Source organism: Babylonia areolata, chromosome 14 (genome assembly GCF_041734735.1).
Source record: "Babylonia areolata isolate BAREFJ2019XMU chromosome 14, ASM4173473v1, whole genome shotgun sequence".
Classification (NCBI taxonomy): Eukaryota; Metazoa; Mollusca; class Gastropoda; order Neogastropoda; family Buccinidae; genus Babylonia; species Babylonia areolata.
The window spans coordinates 1,009,248-1,028,407 of record NC_134889.1 but is presented as its reverse complement, the minus strand read 5'-3'; the positions used below and the strand labels follow the sequence as shown (position 1 = coordinate 1,028,407).

At 48.0% G+C, this 19,160-nt stretch overlaps 1 protein-coding gene across 3 annotated transcripts in view; it reads left to right on the top strand.

Moving 5' to 3' along the window:
* LOC143289716 (centrosome-associated protein 350-like) overlaps positions 1-19,160 on the top strand; it is a 186,608-nt gene that overhangs the window by 128,169 nt on the left and 39,279 nt on the right. For all 3 annotated transcript variants that reach the window (XM_076598782.1, XM_076598781.1, XM_076598783.1), the window contains 13 exons: positions 196-291; positions 520-720; positions 2,759-2,815; positions 3,339-3,556; positions 5,647-5,745; positions 6,464-6,594; positions 6,830-7,218; positions 10,151-10,413; positions 13,402-13,506; positions 14,135-14,300; positions 15,397-15,628; positions 16,289-16,375; positions 16,907-17,054. In XM_076598782.1, coding sequence (XP_076454897.1) covers positions 196-291; positions 520-720; positions 2,759-2,815; positions 3,339-3,556; positions 5,647-5,745; positions 6,464-6,594; positions 6,830-7,218; positions 10,151-10,413; positions 13,402-13,506; positions 14,135-14,300; positions 15,397-15,628; positions 16,289-16,375; positions 16,907-17,054 — 2,192 coding nt within the window. The remainder of the gene's footprint in view (positions 1-195; positions 292-519; positions 721-2,758; positions 2,816-3,338; positions 3,557-5,646; positions 5,746-6,463; positions 6,595-6,829; positions 7,219-10,150; positions 10,414-13,401; positions 13,507-14,134; positions 14,301-15,396; positions 15,629-16,288; positions 16,376-16,906; positions 17,055-19,160) is intronic.

Here is a 19,160-nt window from a genome sequence, read left to right as displayed (position 1 = left end):
GCACAGTACAACACAGCGCAGCACAGCACAGTACAACACAGCACAGTACAACACAGCGCAGCACAGCACAGCACAGCACAGCACAGTACAACACAACACAGCACAGCACAGTACAACACAGCACAGCACAGCACAGCTGAACACAGCACAGCAGAGCCCAGCACAGCCCAGTACAGCCCAAGGTGTGTTGTACAGATGTGATCACCACCTCGTCGTGGAGGGCTGGACAGGAACTGGTGGCCAGAGAGCTGGGGCTGCCCAAGGCCAAGAGTAGAGAGGACACTCGGCGTGGTCAGTACCTGTGTGTGTGTGTGTGTGTGTGTGTGAGTGTCCGTGTGTGTGAGTGTCAGTGTGTGTGAGAGCAGTCGTGTATGTGTGTGTGAGTGTGTGTGTGTTGTGTTAACCCCCGTGTAGAGAGGAGCCAGCCCAGGCCCCAGTTAGTTCCGTGCACCGCATGTCTTGACGTGTGGACCATGTCAGGGTGCAGCCATGTGCTCAGTTTTTCTTCCTTGCCTCCAGGGGGCAGCAGTGGTCCGCCCGAAGACACACGCCGGCCCGACGGGGCAGAGGGCAACACGTCCAACAGCGCCAGAATGCCCGCCACAGGGGCAGACAATGCCGGGAAGCCGTCCACCTCAGGGAAAGACTACTCTGCCCAGCTGGCCCAGTCACGGGCCTTGTCGGAGGACGCCAAGAAACTGTTTTCCGACCTGCAGTTGGGTATGTTTGTTCTTGTCTTTGGTTCCTTGTCAGTGTGTGTGTGTGTGTGTGTGTGTGTGTGTGTGTGTGTCCTCTCCTCAAAGACCTCAGTACAAACGTCAGGACCCGCGAAGTATGCTGAGTTTGAGTGCCGTTTTATTGAGCATACTTTGTGAAGCTGTGAATGGACTGTTTTATTCTGGTGGCTTCGTGGGATTGTGTCTCTGTGTCTGTGTGTTGTGTAATATAGAGGGGAATTGTGTGTGTGTGTGTTGTGTAATATGGAGGGGAATTGTGTGTTTGTGTGTGTGTGTGTGTGTGTTGTGTAATATGGAGGGGAATTGTGTGTTTGTGTGTGTGTGTGTGTGTGTTGTGTAATATGGAGGGGAATTGTGTGTTTTTGTGTGTGTGTGTGTGTTGTGTAATATGGAGGGGAATTGTGTGTTTTTGTGTGTGTGTGTGTTGTGTAATATGGAGGGGAATTGTGTGTCTTTGTGTGTGTGTGTTGTGTAATATGGAGGGGAATTGTGTGTCTTTGTGTGTGTGTGTGTTGTGTAATTTTGAGGGGAATTGTGTGTCTTTGTGTGTGTGTGTGTGTGTGTTGTGTAATATGGAGGGGAATTGTGTGTCTTTGTGTGTGTTTGTTGTGTAATTTTGAGGGGAATTGTGTGTCTTTGTGTGTGTGTGTGTGTGTTGTGTAATATGGAGGGGAATTGTGTGTCTTTTGTGTGTGTGTTGTGTAATATGGAGGGGATGATTTTTTCCCTCTTAGATATTTATGCTATAATAATATATCTTTTCTCTTTTTTTTTTAGATATGTGCATGTGTTTGTGCTAAAGTGATGTTACAATTGTGTTGATGTGATTCTTAATGTGCGTGTTCGAGTAGACATGAGTTTCTCCGGTGAGGGATTAATAAAGGGATATTGTTTTGCATTGTGTTGTGTTGTATTGCATTGTTGTGTTGTGTTGTATTTTTGTTCAGTTCTTTGTGTTGTATGGTGTGTTGCGGTGCGTTATTTTGTGTCGTGTTGTGTTGAGTTGCGTTGGTTGGTTGTGCCAAAACAAAGGATTGTTGTTGGTTGATGAAGACTTTGCTGAACAAAGGGCCACAGATGTGATGTGGTGCAAACCCAGGCAGTGACAAAAAGGGTGGTGACTGTGAAAGAAAAAGGAAAGGAAAGGTCTTTTCAGTTTTGGCAGTTTCAGTTTCAGTTTCAGTAGCTCAAGGAGGCGTCACTGCGTTCGGACAAATCCATACACGCTACACCACATCTGCCAAGCAGATGCCTGACCAGCAGCGTAACCCAACGCGCTTAGTCAGGCCTTGAGAAAAAAGAAAAAAAAGCAAACAAAAAGACTACTGATAATATGTATAAGGCGCAAAAACTTGATGAAGTCAACTATAAGCGTACATAAATAAGTAAATAAATAAATAAATAATAATTATGATATTAAAAAAGGTAGTGATAATAATAATAGGCAGGAGTCCCTTACAGCACTCATAGGAAGCATTCACTTACGTCGACACACACACATCTAAACACACACGTGTGCATGCACGCGTGCACACACACACACACACACACACACACACACACACACACACACACACACACACACACTTTAACATGTATAACATAGATACCAAGTACAGTATGCTGACACATCACTGTCACATGAAGCAATGGTCTGATGAATGAGCAATAATTAGTAGTTTCAAACTTCTTAACGAAGAATATGGTCTTGCCTCTCAAAGGTTCTGTGCAAGTGTGTGTGGTGGGGGTTGTCTGTGTGTGTGTGGGTGTGTGTTTTACATGTTTTTGTAAAGCACCTAGTTAGAGCCCTATTAGATAGGTGCTATATAAATTCACATTATTATGATGATGACTTTGATTATGATAACGATTTTGTGTATGATTATTAGTATGATTATTATGATGATATATGATGGTAATTTTTGTTATTATGACTGCAGAAATTGGTGGGTGCAGTTTTGTTTTGATGTGTCAGCAGTAACACCGGGGCGTGGTGACAGGGCAAAGTGTGTGTGTTACAGAGAATCAAGAGAGGACCCCTTCTTCAAGACCTGGAGTCAAACGGAAAGCTCCCAAAGGTCAGGCGTCTCCCTCCATCTGACAGTCTGTCTGTCTGTCCGTCCCTCTGTCTGTCCGTCCCTCTGTCTGTACTAAGTCTCTTTCACAATCTGTTCACCGCACACACACACACACACACACACACACACAAACACACTCACACTCACACACACAAACACACACACATACACGCACGCACGTAGGCATGCACGCATGCATGCACACGCGTGCGCGCGCACACACACACACACACACACACTTACACACACATACACAAACACACACTCACGCACACACACATACTGTTTTGAGTAATTACACTCACTCTCTCTCTGTTTCTCACTCACAAAAGCACCCACATACTTTCTATCGTGTCTCTGTCGTCCCAGTCGGAATGACATGCAATAACTGACTTCTTCTTTGTTCATGGGCTGCTCCCGAGTAGGCTTTTATGTGTATGACCGTTTTCACCCCGCCATGTAGGCAGCCATACTCTGTTTTCGGGTGTGGTAACTGACAATGAGCGTTGCTCCCCGGACACAGAGAGAGAGGCGGCAGCGGAGAAGCGAGAGCCGGTGGAGAAACAGCGACACTACGACACGGAGTCAGTGCGTCAGTTCATGGCGCGGCAGAAGGCGGAGAGACAGCGGCACCGGGAGAAGGTTCGCAGGGAGGAGGAGCAGGACAGGGTCAAGCGCCAGCAGCTGATGCAGGAACTGATCACCAAGCAGCGCTCTGCGGCCGCTGTTAGCTACTCCAAGGTCTGTGGGGTGGGGGGGTGCAGGGGTGTGTGTGTGTACGTGTGTGTGTGTTTCTGTGTGTGTGACTGTGTGTGTGCATGTGTGTATATGTGTCTGTGTTTCTGTGTGTGTGATTGTGTGTGAGTGTGTGTGTGTGCAGGTGTGTGGGTGTTTGTGTGGGTGGGTGCAGCATGTGTGTGTGTTGGGGGGAGAGAAAGTGTGAGAGAGAGAGTGTGTGTGTTTGGTGTAGACCTTAGTGTGTGATATAGAGACAGTGTGTGTGTTTGGTATAGACCTTAGTGGGTGGTATAGAGACAGTGTGTGTGTGTTTGGTATAGACCTTAGTGGGTGGTATAGGGACAGTGTGTGTGTTTGGTATAGACCTTAGTGGGTGGTATAGAGACGGTGTGTGTGTTTGGTATAGACCTTAGTGGGTGGTATAGAGACAGTGTGTGTGTTTGGTATAGACCTTAGTGGGTGGTATAGAGACAGTGTGTGTGTTTGGTATAGACCTTAGCGGGTGGTATAGAGACAGTGTGTGTGTTTGGTATAGACCTTAGCGGGTGGTATAGAGACAGTGTGTGTGTTTGGTATAGACCTTAGTGGGTGGTATAGAGACAGCGTGTGTGTTTGGTATAGACCTTAGTGGGTGGTATAGAGACAGCGTGTGTGTTTGGTATAGACCTTAGTGGGTGGTATAGAGACAGTGTGTGTGTTTGGTATAGACCTTAGTGGGTGGTATAGAGACAGTGTGTGTGTTTGGTATAGGCCTTAGTGGGTGGTATAGAGACAGTGTGTGTGTTTGGTATAGACCTTAGTGGGTGGTATAGAGACAGCGTGTGTGTTTGGTATAGACCTTAGTGGGTGGTATAGAGACAGTGTGTGTGTTTGGTATAGGCCTTAGTGGGTGGTATAGAGACAGTGTGTGTGTTTGGTATAGACCTTAGTGGGTGGTATAGAGACAGTGTGTGTGTTTGGTATAGACCTTAGTGGGTGGTATAGAGACAGTGTGTGTGTTTGGTATAGGCCTTAGTGGGTGGTATAGAGACAGTGTGTGTGTTTGGTATAGACCTTAGTGGGTGGTATAGAGACAGTGTGTGTGTTTGGTATAGGCCTTAGTGGGTGGTATAGAGACGGTGTGTGTGTTTGGTATAGACCTTAGCGGGTGGTATAGAGACAGTGTGTGTGTTTGGTATAGACCTTAGTGGGTGGTATAGAGACAGTGTGTGTGTTTGGTATAGACCTTAGTGGGTGGTATAGAGACAGTGTGTGTTTGGTATAGACCTTAGTGGGTGGTATAGAGACAGTGTGTGTGTTTGGTATAGGCCTTAGTGGGTGGTATAGAGACAGTGTGGGTGTTTGGTATAGACCTTAGTGGGTGGTATAGAGACAGTGTGTGTGTTTGGTATACACTGACTGTGTGGTTACACTGTGGGGTGTGTGACTGTGTGGTTACACTGTGGGGTGTGTGACTGTGTGGTTACACTGACTGTGTGGTTACACTGTGGGGTGTGTGACTGTGTGGTTACACTGACTGTGTGGTTACACTGACTGTGTGGTTACACTGACTGTGTGGTTACACTGTGGGGTGTGTGACTGTGTGGTTACACTGTGGGGTGTGTGACTGTGTGGTTACACTGTGGGGTGTGTGACTGTGTGGTTACACTGACTGTGTGGTTACACTGTGGGGTGTGTGACTGTGTGGTTACACTGTGGGGTGTGTGACTGTGTGGTTACACTGTGTGGTTACACTGTGGGGTGTGTGACTGTGTGGTTACACTGTGGGGTGTGTGACTGTGTGGTTACACTGACTGTGTGGTTACACTGTGGGGTGTGTGACTGTGTGGTTACACTGTGGGGTGTGTGACTGTGTGGTTACACTGTGGGGTGTGTGACTGTGTGGTTACACTGTGTGGTTACACTGTGGGGTGTGTGACTGTGTGGTTACACTGTGGGGTGTATGACTGTGTGGTTACACTGACTGTGTGGTTACACTGTGGGGTGTGTGACTGTGTGGTTACACTGACTGTGTGGTTACACTGACTGTGGTTACACTGTGGGGTGTGTGACTGTGTGGTTACACTGTGGGGTGTGTGACTGTGTGGTTACAGGCGAAGAAAGTGAAGCGTGTGGGCAAGGGGAGACAAACAGTGTTGTTCCCCCCTGATCAGCACAACATGGCCGCCTACGACCAGCGCATCCGTTCCTTGGTCAGTCAGTGTTCACTGCTCTGTGTTCGGCCTGTCCTGTCTGTTTGGGGCTTTAAGTTTACAGTCTATTTTTCCCCCTTTCTTTCTGGGTTTTTTATTTGTTTTATTTCATTCATTTATACATTTCTTTTCTTTTCTTTTAAAAGGGCATTTAAGATTTGTGACTCGGGGTATTCTTGTGCTCTTGACAACAGTGATGGTAATGATGGTGGTGATGATGATGGTGATGATGATGATGTGTGTCAGCTGGGAGAGGAGTCCGACAAGCAGAATGAGGAGGGGCAGAGGGGGGATGGAGGAGGACGACAACAGTGATGATGATGGTGATGATGATGATGATAATGATGATGATGTGTGTCAGCTGGGAGAGGAGTCCGACAAGGAGAATGAGGAGGGGCAGGGGGGGATGGAGGAGGACGACAACAGTGATGGTGATGATGGTGATGATGATGATGATGATGATGATGTGTGTCAGCTGGGAGAGGAGTCCGACAAGGAGAACGAGGAGGGGCAGGGGGGGATGGAGGAGGACGACAACAGTGATGGTGATGATGATGATGGTGATGATGATGGTGATGATGATGATGATGATGATGATGATGTGTGTCAGCTGGGAGAGGAGTCCGACAAGGAGAACGAGGAGGGGCAGGGGGGGATGGAGGAGGACGACAACAGTGATGATGATGATGGTGATGATGATGATGATGATGTGTGTCAGCTGGGAGAGGAGTCCGACAAGGAGAACGAGGAGGGGCAGGGGGGGATGGAGGAGGACGACAACAGTGATGGTGACACCCTGACTGGGGAGAGTGAGGGCTCCACACCCCGACCCACGTCACACAACCCCAGGTCAGTGCTGTGCTGTGCTGTGCCATTTTGTTATACTATATTGTATTATGGTGTGTTGTGTTGTACTATATTGTCTTGTGTTGTGTTGTACTATATTATGGTGTGTTGTGCTGTATTGATTTGAATTGTGTTTTGGTGTGCTGTGTTGCATTGAATTGAATTACAGTCTATTGAATTGTACTGTGATGTGGAAACAGTTTACAGGGGGAGTCATGAAGGCTGGTGTGTGTTTCAGGGAGGAAGCCCCAGACAGGGGCGTGGCAGCTTTCCATCCCACCTCAGAGCACAAGTTTGGCGCCCACACCGACCCCCACCTCCCCACCACCTCCGCCACTGGTGCCGGGGGCCTGACCTCTGCCCCCACCTCCTCACTGGCTCCCTCCTCCGCCGCCAGACCCATCCAGTTCCAGGGCCGGAAGCTGAACCTGGACGTGGACACGGTGCTGTCGCGGTTCTCCCAGGTGTGCAGCCAGCGCCACGGCCAGGGGGCTGGGGGGGGAGGCAGGGGGGAAGGGGGCAGCGCGGAGAGGTCTCGGCAGGATCGTCTTCAGGAGCTGAAGGACTCGTCCAAGACACTGAAGACCAAGATCGCCAGCACCAGTGTGGAGATGCGCCGAGGGGCAGGTCAGTGCGTGTGTGAGTGTGTGTGTGTGTGAATATGTTTGTGTGTGTCCTACTCTGTGTGTGTGTGTGAATATGTTTGTGTGTGTCCTACTCTATGTGTGTGTGAATATGTTTGTTTGTCCTCCTGTATGTGCATGTGTGTGTGCACCTGTCGGAAGAAGAGACCAATTGCCACAGTACACTACAACCTGTCTGTGGATGCTGAGATGCCAGCTGTTATGATTTCATGTAGTTTGTTACACTCAATCGCAGTTTGTTCCGACGTTATACAGACGTCAAAATTGTTCCGACAAGTTCTTTTTCGACTACATAGCATGGTCTTGTGCTTTCCTGTTGTAACATTACTCAGACACTCAAGACGTATCAATTAGGAGGCCAGGGCAGTCACAGTTAATCTTGGTATCACGTGATGATGCTCAGCTAATTGCATGCAGCATTGAGTGGACCAGTCAGCTTAATCGTTTGTCTGAACAAGAGAGAACGTGGATGAATCAAGTTATACCACGGTCAAACAGTGTCTGTGCATGTTAAATAATGTGGCTTGGAGTTGGAGTGTTCCCACCAGTTTCAAAATGTTCCTGCCAAATTTCCTGATTGTTCCTACAAACACTTGAATGTGTTGATAACCATGGACTGAAAGCTGTTGATACTGAGTTGATAGCTGGATGCATCACACAGTGAAATCCCTCAGAACACACAGGGACACTGAGTTGATAGCTGGATGCATCAGGCAGTGAAATCCCTCCCAAAACACAAAGGGACACTGAGTTGATAGCTGGATGCATCAGGCAGTGAAATCCCTCCCAAAACACACAGGGACACTGAGTTGATAGCTGGATACATCAGGCAGTGAAATCCCTCACAGAACACACAGGGACACTGAGTTGATAGCTGGATGCATCAGGCAGTGAAATCCCTCCCAAAACACACAGGGACACTGAGTTGATAGCTGGATGCATCACACAGTGAAATCCCTCCCAAAACACAAAGGGACACTGAGTTGATAGCTGGATACATCAGGCAGTGAAATCCCTCACAGAACACACAGGGACACTGAGTTGATAGCTGGATGCATCACACAGTGAAATCCCTCCCAAAACACACAGGGACACTGAGTTGATAGCTGGATGCATCACACAGTGAAATCCCTCCCAAAACACACAGGGACACTGAGTTGATAGCTGGATACATCACACAGTGAAATCCCTCACAGAACACACAGGGACACTGAGTTGATAGCTGGATACATCACACAGTGAAATCCCTCACAGAACACAAAGGGACACTGAGTTGATAGCTGGATACATCACACAGTGAAATCCCTCCCAAAACACAAAGGGACACTGAGTTGATAGCTGGATGCATCACACAGTGAAATCCCTCCCAAAACACAAAGGGACACTGAGTTGATAGCTGGATGCATCAGGCAGTGAAATCCCTCACAGAACACACAGGGACACTGGGTTGATAGCTGGATACATCAGGCAGTGAAATCCCTCCCAAAACACACAGGGACACTGAGTTGATAGCTGGATACATCAGGCAGTGAAATCCCTCACAGAACACACAGGGACACTGGGTTGATAGCTGGATACATCAGGCAGTGAAATCCCTCCCAAAACACACAGGGACACTGAGTTGATAGCTGGATACATCAGGCAGTGAAATCCCTCACAGAACACACAGGGACACTGGGTTGATAGCTGGATACATCAGGCAGTGAAATCCCTCCCAAAACACACAGGGACACTGAGTTGATAGCTGGATACATCAGGCAGTGAAATCCCTCCCAAAACACACAGGGACACTGAGTTGATAGCTGGATGCATCAGGCAGTGAAATCCCTCCCAAAACACACAGGGACACTGGGTTGATAGCTGGATACATCAGGCAGTGAAATCCCTCCCAAAACATAAAGGGACACTGAGTTGATAGCTGGATGCATCAGGCAGTGAAATCCCTCCCAAAACACAAAGGGACACTGAGTTGATAGCTGGATGCATCAGGCAGTGAAATCCCTCCCAAAACACACAGGGACACTGAGTTGATAGCTGGATGCATCAGGCAGTGAAATCCGTCCCAAAACACACAGGGACACTGAGTTGATAGCTGGATACATCAGGCAGTGAAATCCCTCCCAAAACACACAGGGACACTGAGTTGATAGCTGGATGCATCAGGCAGTGAAATCCCTCCCAAAACACAAAGGAACACTGGGTTGATAGCTGGATACATCAGGCAGTGAAATCCCTCCCAAAACACAAAGGGACACTGAGTTGATAGCTGGATGCATCAGGCAGTGAAATCCCTCCCAAAACACAAAGGGACACTGAGTTGATAGCTGGATGCATCAGGCAGTGAAATCCCTCCCAAAACACACAGGGACACTGAGTTGATAGCTGGATGCATCAGGCAGTGAAATCCCTCCCAAAACACACAGGGACACTGAGTTGATAGCTGGATACATCAGGCAGTGAAATCCCTCCCAAAACACACAGGGACACTGAGTTGATAGCTGGATGCATCAGGCAGTGAAATCCCTCCCAAAACACAAAGGAACACTGGGTTGATAGCTGGATACATCAGGCAGTGAAATCCCTCCCAAAACACACAGGGACACTGAGTTGATAGCTGGATGCATCAGGCAGTGAAATCCCTCCCAAAACACACAGGGACACTGAGTTGATAGCTGGATGCATCAGGCAGTGAAATCCCTCCCAAAACACACAGGGACACTGAGTTGATAGCTGGATGCATCAGGCAGTGAAATCCCTCCCAAAACACACAGGGACACTGAGTTGATAGCTGGATGCATCAGGCAGTGAAATCCCTCCCAAAACACAAAGGGAGCAAGGTTTGGCTGTGGCTGCAGTGTGTGCTGACAGTTACTGGTGTGTGCCGCTGACTGCTGTCCATGTGTGTGTGTGTGCAGAAGTCCACCCCAACCCGCCCAGCCAAGATAACTCGGAGGCTGACTTTGTGCCACGCTACGACCGCATCGCCGGTTCCAGAGACGACTTTCGTGTGTTCACGTCCAACTTGCCCGGTGCTCAGACATCCATGACCGCGGCCAAGGCAGGCAACACAGAGAAGACCCCTGTGGCTGGAGTTCGAGCCTCCTTACAGTCACAGCCAGAAAGTGTGAGCAACGCTGCTCCCAGGTCTTTCCCACTGACGCCCGGTGCCTTTCATCAGGTGTGTGAATGTGTCATGATGTGTGTTTTGTCAGTGAATCATCAGCTGTGTGAATGTATCATGTTGATGTGTGTTTTGTCAGTGAATCATCAGCTGTGTGAATCTGTCATGTTGATGTGTGTGTTTTGTCAGTGAATCATCAGCTGTGTGAATGTATCATGTTGATGTGTGTTTTGTCAGTGAATCATCAGCTGTGTGAATGTATCATGTTGATGTGTGTTTTGTCAGTGAATCATCAGCTGTGTGAATCTGTCATGTTGATGTGTGTGTTTTGTCAGTGAATCATCAGCTGTGTGAATGTATCATGTTGATGTGTGTTTTGTCAGTGAATCATCAGCTGTGTGAATGTGTCATGATGTGTGTTTTGTCAGTGAATCATCAGCTGTGTGAATGTATCATGTTGATGTGTGTTTTGTCAGTGAATCATCAGCTGTGTGAATGTGTCATGTTGATGTGTGTGTTTTGTCAGTGAATCATCAGCTGTGTGAATGTATCATGTTGATGTGTGTTTTGTCAGTGAATCATCAGCTGTGTGAATGTGTCATGTGATGTGTGTTTTGTCAGTGAATCATCAGCTGTGTGAATCTGTCATGTTGATGTGTGTGTTTTGTCAGTGAATCATCAGCTGTGTGAATGTATCATGTTGATGTGTGTTTTGTCAGTGAATCATCAGCTGTGTGAATGTGTCATGTGATGTGTGTTTTGTCAGTGAATCATCAGCTGTGTGAATGTGTCATGTTGATGTGTGTGTTTTGTCAGTGAATCATCAGCTGTGTGAATGTATCATGTTGATGTGTGTTTTGTCAGTGAATCATCAGCTGTGTGAATCTGTCATGTTGATGTGTGTGTTTTGTCAGTGAATCATCAGCTGTGTGAATGTATCATGTTGATGTGTGTTTTGTCAGTGAATCATCAGCTGTGTGAATGTGTCATGATGTGTGTTTTGTCAGTGAATCATCAGCTGTGTGAATGTGTCATGTTGATGTGTGTGTTTTGTCAGTGAATCATCAGCTGTGTGAATGTGTCATGTTGTGTGTTTTGTCAGTGAATCATCAGGTGTGTGAATGTATCATGTTGATGTGTGTTTTGTCAGTGAATCATCAGCTGTGTGAATGTATCATGTTGATGTGTGTTTTGTCAGTGAATCATCAGCTGTGTGAATGTATCATGTTGATGTATGTGTTTTGTCAGTGAATCATCAGCTGTGTGAATGTGTCATGTTGATGTGTGTTTTGTCAGTGAATCATCAGCTGTGTGAATGTGTCATGTTGATGTGTGTGTTTTGTCAGTGAATCATCAGGTGTGTGAATGTATCATGTTGATGTATGTGTTTTGTCAGTGAATCATCAGCTGTGTGAATGTGTCATGTTGATGTGTGTGTTTTGTCAGTGAATCATCAGCTGTGTGAATGTGTCATGTTGATGTGTGTTTTGTCAGTGAATCATCAGCTGTGTGAATGTATCATGTTGATGTGTGTGTTTTGTCAGTGAATCATCAGCTGTGTGAATGTGTCATGTTGATGTGTGTGTTTTGTCAGTGAATCATCAGGTGTGTGAATGTATCATGTTGATGTGTGTGTTTTGTCAGTGAATCATCAGCTGTGTGAATGTATCATGTTGATGTGTGTTTTGTCAGTGAATCATCAGCTGTGTGAATGTGTCATGTTGATGTATGTGTTTTGTCAGTGAATCATCAGCTGTGTGAATGTATCATGTTGATGTGTGTTTTGTCAGTGAATCATCAGGTGTGTGAATGTATCATGTTGATGTATGTTTTGTCAGTGAATCATCAGCTGTGTGCATGTGTCATGTTGATGTATGTGTTTTGTCAGTGAATCATCAGGTGTGTGAATGTGTCATGTTGATGTGTGTGTTTTGTCAGTGAATCATCAGCTGTGTGAATGTATCATGTTGATGTGTGTGTTTTGTCAGTGAATCATCAGCTGTGTGAATGTGTCATGTTGATGTGTGTTTTGTCAGTGAATCATCAGCTGTGTGAATGTATCATGTTGATGTATGTTTTGTCAGTGAATCATCAGCTGTGTGAATGCATGCAAAAAAGGTATATATAAAAGTATATATAAAAGTTCTTCATGCTACCAAAGAGAGAGAAAAGAACCATACAGGCCTGAAAATCATACTTCAGACAGATAGATGTGTCAGAAAATGAAAAGGATATACATCAGTGAACATCGACTGTGACAATGGATCACATGAACAGCGTCAGAACTGATAGAAAAGCAGAATGTTCAGAATGTGACATGGATCGCATTAGTTCAGTTCAATTCCTCAGGGTGACGTCACTGTGTTCAGACAAATCCATATATGCTTCACATCTGCTGAGCAGATGCTTGACCAGAAGCATGAAGCCAGCATGCTTAGTTAGGCCTGGAGATGACATGAACAATATCAGAGTAGAGAGATAAGTAGTTCTGTTGTATTTGCATTGGTATTTCTTTTTATCACAACAGATTTCTCTGTGTGAAATTTAGGCTGCTCTCCCCAGGGAGAGCACATCGCTACACTACAGCGCCACCCTTTTTTCTTTTTTTGTATTTTTTTCCTGCGTGCAGTTTTATTTGTTTTTCCTATCGAAGTGGATTTTTTCTACAGAATTTTGCCAGGAACAACCCTTTTGTTGCCGTGGGTTCTTTTACGTGCGCTAAGTGTATGCTGCACACGGGACCTCGGTTTATCAGCTCATCCGAATGACTAGCGTCCAGACCACCACTCAAGGTCTAGTGGAGGGGGAGAGAATATCGGCGGCTGAGCTGTGATTCGAACCAACGCGCTCAGGTTCTCTGGTTTCCTAGGCGGACGCGTTACCTCTAGGCCATCACTCCACATCTATAGGACACAATACAAAGTGGTCAACAGTACACTTGACTCTGTGTGTGTGTGTGTAAAGTGTGTGTGTATGTGTGCGCATGTGTGTGTGTGAACTGTGTATAAACTGTGTGTGTGTGTGTGTGTGTGTGTTGACTTTCAGGGTGTGGATGATGACGACAGTGTGACGGAAACGTCCACCTTCAGTGAAGTGACAGCGGCCGTTGATGACTGGGAGACACACCCCCCCACACAGAAAGGGGGAGAGGTAGGCTGGCTGGTCCGTGGAATGGTGTGTCGCTCTTACCTTTGGCTGGCTGTCTGGCTCTGTGTGTGTGGAGGAGGAGGAGGAGGAATTTGGTTTAATGTCCCGTCACACATATCGGTGATTGAAGACATTTTGTTAAAGCATTTATGAATACATTTGAGTATTATTGGTGAGAAGGGGTGGGAGATGTGAATGAATGGAGGGTCGGGGGAAACTGGGCAAATGAGGGTGAAATGTGGGTGAAATTTGAAAAATAGAAAAAAATATCTAAATACAATTACAGGAAATTACTTAAAGGACTTCGTAAAAGAGAAGTCGTTAAACTGACAACCGAAACAACTGATAATGAATGCAAAAAGTCACTTGTGAAGACACACTGTCGTGTACATAAGGCTTCATATGAGTGTGTGGGTGTGCGTTTGCGTGTGTGTACTGAGTTGTGTGGGAGGTGACCTTCATATGAGTGTGTGGGTGTGCGTTTGCGTGTGTGTACTGAGTTGTGTGGGAGGTGACCTTCATATGGGTGTGCGTTTGCGTGTGTGTACTGAGTTGTGTTGGAGGTGGCCAATTGTAGCCTCAGTGGTGTGCGGCTGTGACTGACCATGAAGAGGTGTGGATGGTGATGCAGGCAGTGGCACGACAGACAGTGGCCCAGCGGACAGAGGGGCGGGCAGACAGCACGGCACAGTACACAGCACCCACAGCAGGCAGCAGCCTCCGATGGGAGGACCCCCACTCAGACCCCTACAGCGTGCTCAACATCTTCTCCAGGCAGCACAGACACGGCGTCAGAGGTCAGTGTCCTCCGCTGTCTGTGTGTGAAGGGGACGGGGTTGGTGGGGGGGTGGGGGGGGGGGGGGGGGGGGTCTCTGCTTGACAGGCACAGCAGCCTTGTGGCAAAGTCTCAGTGTCCTGGGCTGGAATTACTGTCACAATGCCTTGTGCATAATGTAACATGTGTGCATACACATGCAGAAGTCCAGTGCTCACATGAAAGATCCTGTTGTGCTTGTCAGTGTTGGGTGGGTAATGGAAACAGGAACACAGCCAACATGCACACATGTAAAGGGAGTGTGGTGGGGTCGAAACAGTCATTCACATGTCATGGCCCACTTGTGCATGCTAGTGGGAGTTCCATCCCATTAACGCAGAAGCTTGTGTCATGTGAACACAAAAGTCATTCACATGTCATAGCCCACTTGTACATGCTAGTGGGAGTTCCATCCCATTAACACAGAAGCTTGTGTCATGTATGTTTTCCTGTGGAGTGGGTATGTTTTCCTGTCCAAGTGGGTATGTTTTCCTGTCCAAGTGGGTATGTTTTCCTGTCGAATGGGTATGTTTTCTTATCCAAGTAGGTATGTTTTCCTGTGGAGTGGGTATGCTTTGCTGTCCAAGTGGGTGTGTTTCCTGTCCAAGTGGGTATGTTTTCCTGTGGAGTGGGTATGTTTTCCTGTCCAAGTGGGTATGTTTTCCTGTCCAAGTGGGTATGTTTTCCTGTCGAATGGGTATGTTTTCTTATCCAAGTAGGTATGTCTTCCTGTGGAGTGGGTATGCTTTGCTGTCGAAGTGGGTATGTTTTCCTGTCGAGTGGGTATGTTTTCCTGTCCAAGTGGGTATGTTTTCCTGTCGAGTGGGTATGTTTTCCTGTCCAAGTGGGTATGTTTTCCTGTCGAGTGGGTATGTTTTCCTGTCCAGTGGGTATGTTTTCCTGTCCAAGTGGGTATGTTTTCCTGTCGAGTGGGTATGTTTTCCTGTCCAAGTGGGTATGTTTTCCTGTGGAGTGGGTATGCTTTGCTGTCCAAGTGGGTATGTTTTCCTGTGGAGTGGGTATGCTTTGCTGTCCAAGTGGGTGTGTTAACAAGTGGTTTGCCTGCCCCCTGTGAGCAGTGGGGGAGGGGAGTGGCAGCAGACAGAGAGAGCCAACGTCACAGACCAGCGGCACGGTGAGGCTGAAGGACCCCACGCTGGTGGCCGCCAGTCAGCAGGTCACCCTGGGTCGCAGCGTCGAAGGTCACCCTGTCAAGGTCACCTCCACCTACACCCGCATGGAAGCCACCCTCCCCGACAGCAGTCAGGCTTCACAGCTCTCCGCCTCTGTGTCCAGGAACAGGACTGCCAGGTGAGGACACACACACACACACACACACACACACACACACACACACACACACACACACAGCACTCCACCTCTGTGTCCAGGAACAGGACTGCCAGGTGAGGACACACACACACACACACACACACACACACACACACACACACACACACACAGCACTCCACCTCTGTCTCCAGGAACAGGACTGCCAGGTGAGGACACACACACACACACACACACACACACAGCTCTCCGCCTCTGTCTCCAGGAACAGGACTGCCAGGTGAGGACACACACACACACACACACACACACACACACACACACACACACACACACACACACACACACACACACACAGCTCTCCGTGAGAGCAATGATGTGATTTCAGCAGTGACCATTCACATTGTGTTAGTGCTGTTTGGGGGAGGTGGGACGACAATGTGATGGAACAATGATGTGATTTCAGCAGTGACCATTCACATTGTGTTAGTGCTGTTTGGGGGAGGTGGGACGACAATGTGATGGAACAATGATGTGATTTCAGCAGTGACCATTCACATTGTGTTAGTGCTGTGTGGGGGATTGTGTGATAAGCGGTGACCAGAGTTGTGTTTTTGAGAGATGGGGTGGGAAGATGGACTGACCTGGGGACAGTGACGTGACCGGTGATTTTTGCTTCAGGTCGGAGAAGAAGTCGGAGAGGGTCAGCCACAGTTCTCTCCCTTCCAGAGCACGCTCCATGTCGGAGGACACCCAGTCACTGGAGAGGTTGGTGCTGAGGGCTGTATGGCTGTGGGACATTGTGTGTGTGTGGTGTGTGTATAGTGTGTGTTTTTGGGGGGGGGTGTGGTGGTGGATGTGTGTGGCGTGTTTGGTATGAGTAAGAGTGTGGTGTGTTGAGCGTTGGAGTTTGTGTGTGAGCATGTGGGGGGTGCGAGGGGTGGTTGTGTTTGTAGGTTGTGTGGGGGGTGTGAGTATTTGTGTGGTGTGAGTGGGTGTGTGTGGAATGTGTGTGTATGTGTGAAGTGTGTGTATGTGTGGAGTGTGTGTATGTGTGGGTTGTGTGTGTGTGTGGAGTGTGTGTGTGTGAAGAGAGTGTGTGTGTGTGCAGTATATGTGTGTGAAGTGTGTATGTGTATGGAGTGTGTGTGTGTGTGTGTGGAGTGTATGTGTGTGAAGTGTGTATGTGTATGGAGTGTGTGTGAAGTGTGTATGTGTATGGAGTGTGTGTGAGTGTGTGTGTGTATGGAGTGTGTGTGTGTAGTGTGTCCACCAACAGCCTGCCATGTGCTGTCACAGTGAAGAAGAGGAGGACGGCCCACTGGCAGCCTCTAGCCGACACCTGTCCAGAAAGTCCGGTGCCAGCTTCAGACGCCAGATGTCAGACACAGGACAGGAGACAGATGTGTCTCAGCTCAGTGAGGACGAACCACGCGTCTCGGCCAGGGTGGGTGTCATAGCTGATGCTGGGCCTCTGCTCACACAGCTCTGGGTGGTGCTGGTGGTGGTAGTGGTGTTGTCACAGGCTTCTTACTGAGTCCTGCAAGTCTGGAAAAGTCATGGAAATATGAGAGAATTGTTTCCAGTGCTGAGAAAGTCTTGGAAATAGAGGATCGTTTCCAGTGCTGAAAAAGTCTTGGAAATATGAGAGAATCGTTTCCAGTGCTGAGAAAGTCTTAGAAATAGAGAATCGTTTCCAGTGCTGCCAATGTCTTTGAAATTTGAGAGAACTGTTTCCTTTGTTTGGAAAAGTCTTGGAAATATGAGAGAACCGTTTCCAGTGCTCTTAAAGTCTTGGGAATATTAGAGAATGATTTCCAGTGCTGGAAAAGTCTTAGAAATATGAGAGAACCATGTTCAATACTGGTAAAGACTTTGATTTTTTTTAAAAAGGCTTTACCCATGAGGGCTTGGAAAATTTTTGATTAAAATCTTTCATAGAACACTTCAACTGCTGCATTGAACAAAGAGCTTAATGCATTAGAAACAAAGTGATCAGATTAATCATTGAGACAAGGCCATCCACCAGTCTCTGTCATCAGTGGTGTAGCCCATGATCTGATGTTCTGTTGGTCTGTGTGTTTGGTAGACAGTGTTCATTCTGGTCAGGAACAAGCCAGGAATTTTGTTTGGTTACTTCTGTGGAATCCCTGTTATTATCAGGGATGGTTTATAGACACAGTTAGGAAAGAGCTCTACATGCTTCACAATGACTGTAAGAAGATATTAAAAAAGACAGATGTTTTTAAAACTTGATTCGAAATTTTTTTAATTAAATATATAAAGCACAAGGGCGTGCACATGCAATTCCATCTGTGAATATCCAAGCACACGCACACGACACACACTGAGTTTGAACAAGCGCACACCTGCACTCACATGCACAGGTGCTGAGGCACAATGTCTCCATGTATGTGGTAGTGTTCAGACCCAAACATTTCCCGTCAAGTTGACATTGATCCCAGAGGTCCAGCCTCCATAACCTGTCAGTAACGACCCTCCCTCATCCCCCACCCTGTGCCCAATGATGAACCATCAGTAACCATGGCCCCCGCACCCCTTCATGCCCAGTGATGAACCATCAGTAACCATGGCCCCCCACACCCCTTCATGCCCAGTGATGAACCATCAGTAACCATGGCCCCCCACACCCCTTCATGCCCAGTGATGAACCATCAGTAACCATGGCCCCCCGCACCCCTTCATGCCCAGTGATGAACCATCAGTAACCATCACCCCCCACACCCCTCCCCATGCCCAGTGATGAACCATCAGTAACCATGGCCCCCCACACCCCTCCCCATGCCCAGTGATGAACCATCAGTAACCATGGCCCCCCGCACCCCTTCATGCCCAGTGATGAACCATCAGTAACCATGGCCCCCCGCACCCCTTCATGCCCAGTGATGAACCATCAGTAACCATGGCCCCCCGCACCCCTCCCCATGCCCAGTGATGAACCATCAGTAACCATGGCCCCCCACACCCCTCCCCATGCCCAGTGATGAACCATCAGTAACCATGGCCCCCCGCACCCCTTCATGCCCAGTGATGAACCATCAGTAACCATGGCCCCCCGCACCCCTTCATGCCCAATGATGAACCATCAGTAACCATGGCCCCCCGCACCCCTTCATGCCCAGTGATGAACCATCAGTAACCATGGCCCCCCGCACCCCTCCCCATGCCCAGTGATGAACCATCAGTAACCATGGCCCCCCACACCCCTCCCCATGCCCAGTGATGAACCATCAGTAACCATGGCCCCCCGCACCCCTTCATGCCCAGTGATGAACCATCAGTAACCATGGCCCCCCGCACCCCTTCATGCCCAATGATGAACCATCAGTAACCATGGCCCCCCGCACCCCTTCATGCCCAGTGATGAACCGTCAGTAACCATGGCACCCCCGCACCCCTTCATGCCCAGTGATGAACCATCAGTAACCATGGCCCCCCGCACCCCTTCATGCCCAGTGATGAACCATCAGTAACCATGGCCCCCCGCACCCCTTCATTCCCAGTGATGAACCATCAGTAACCAAGGCCCACC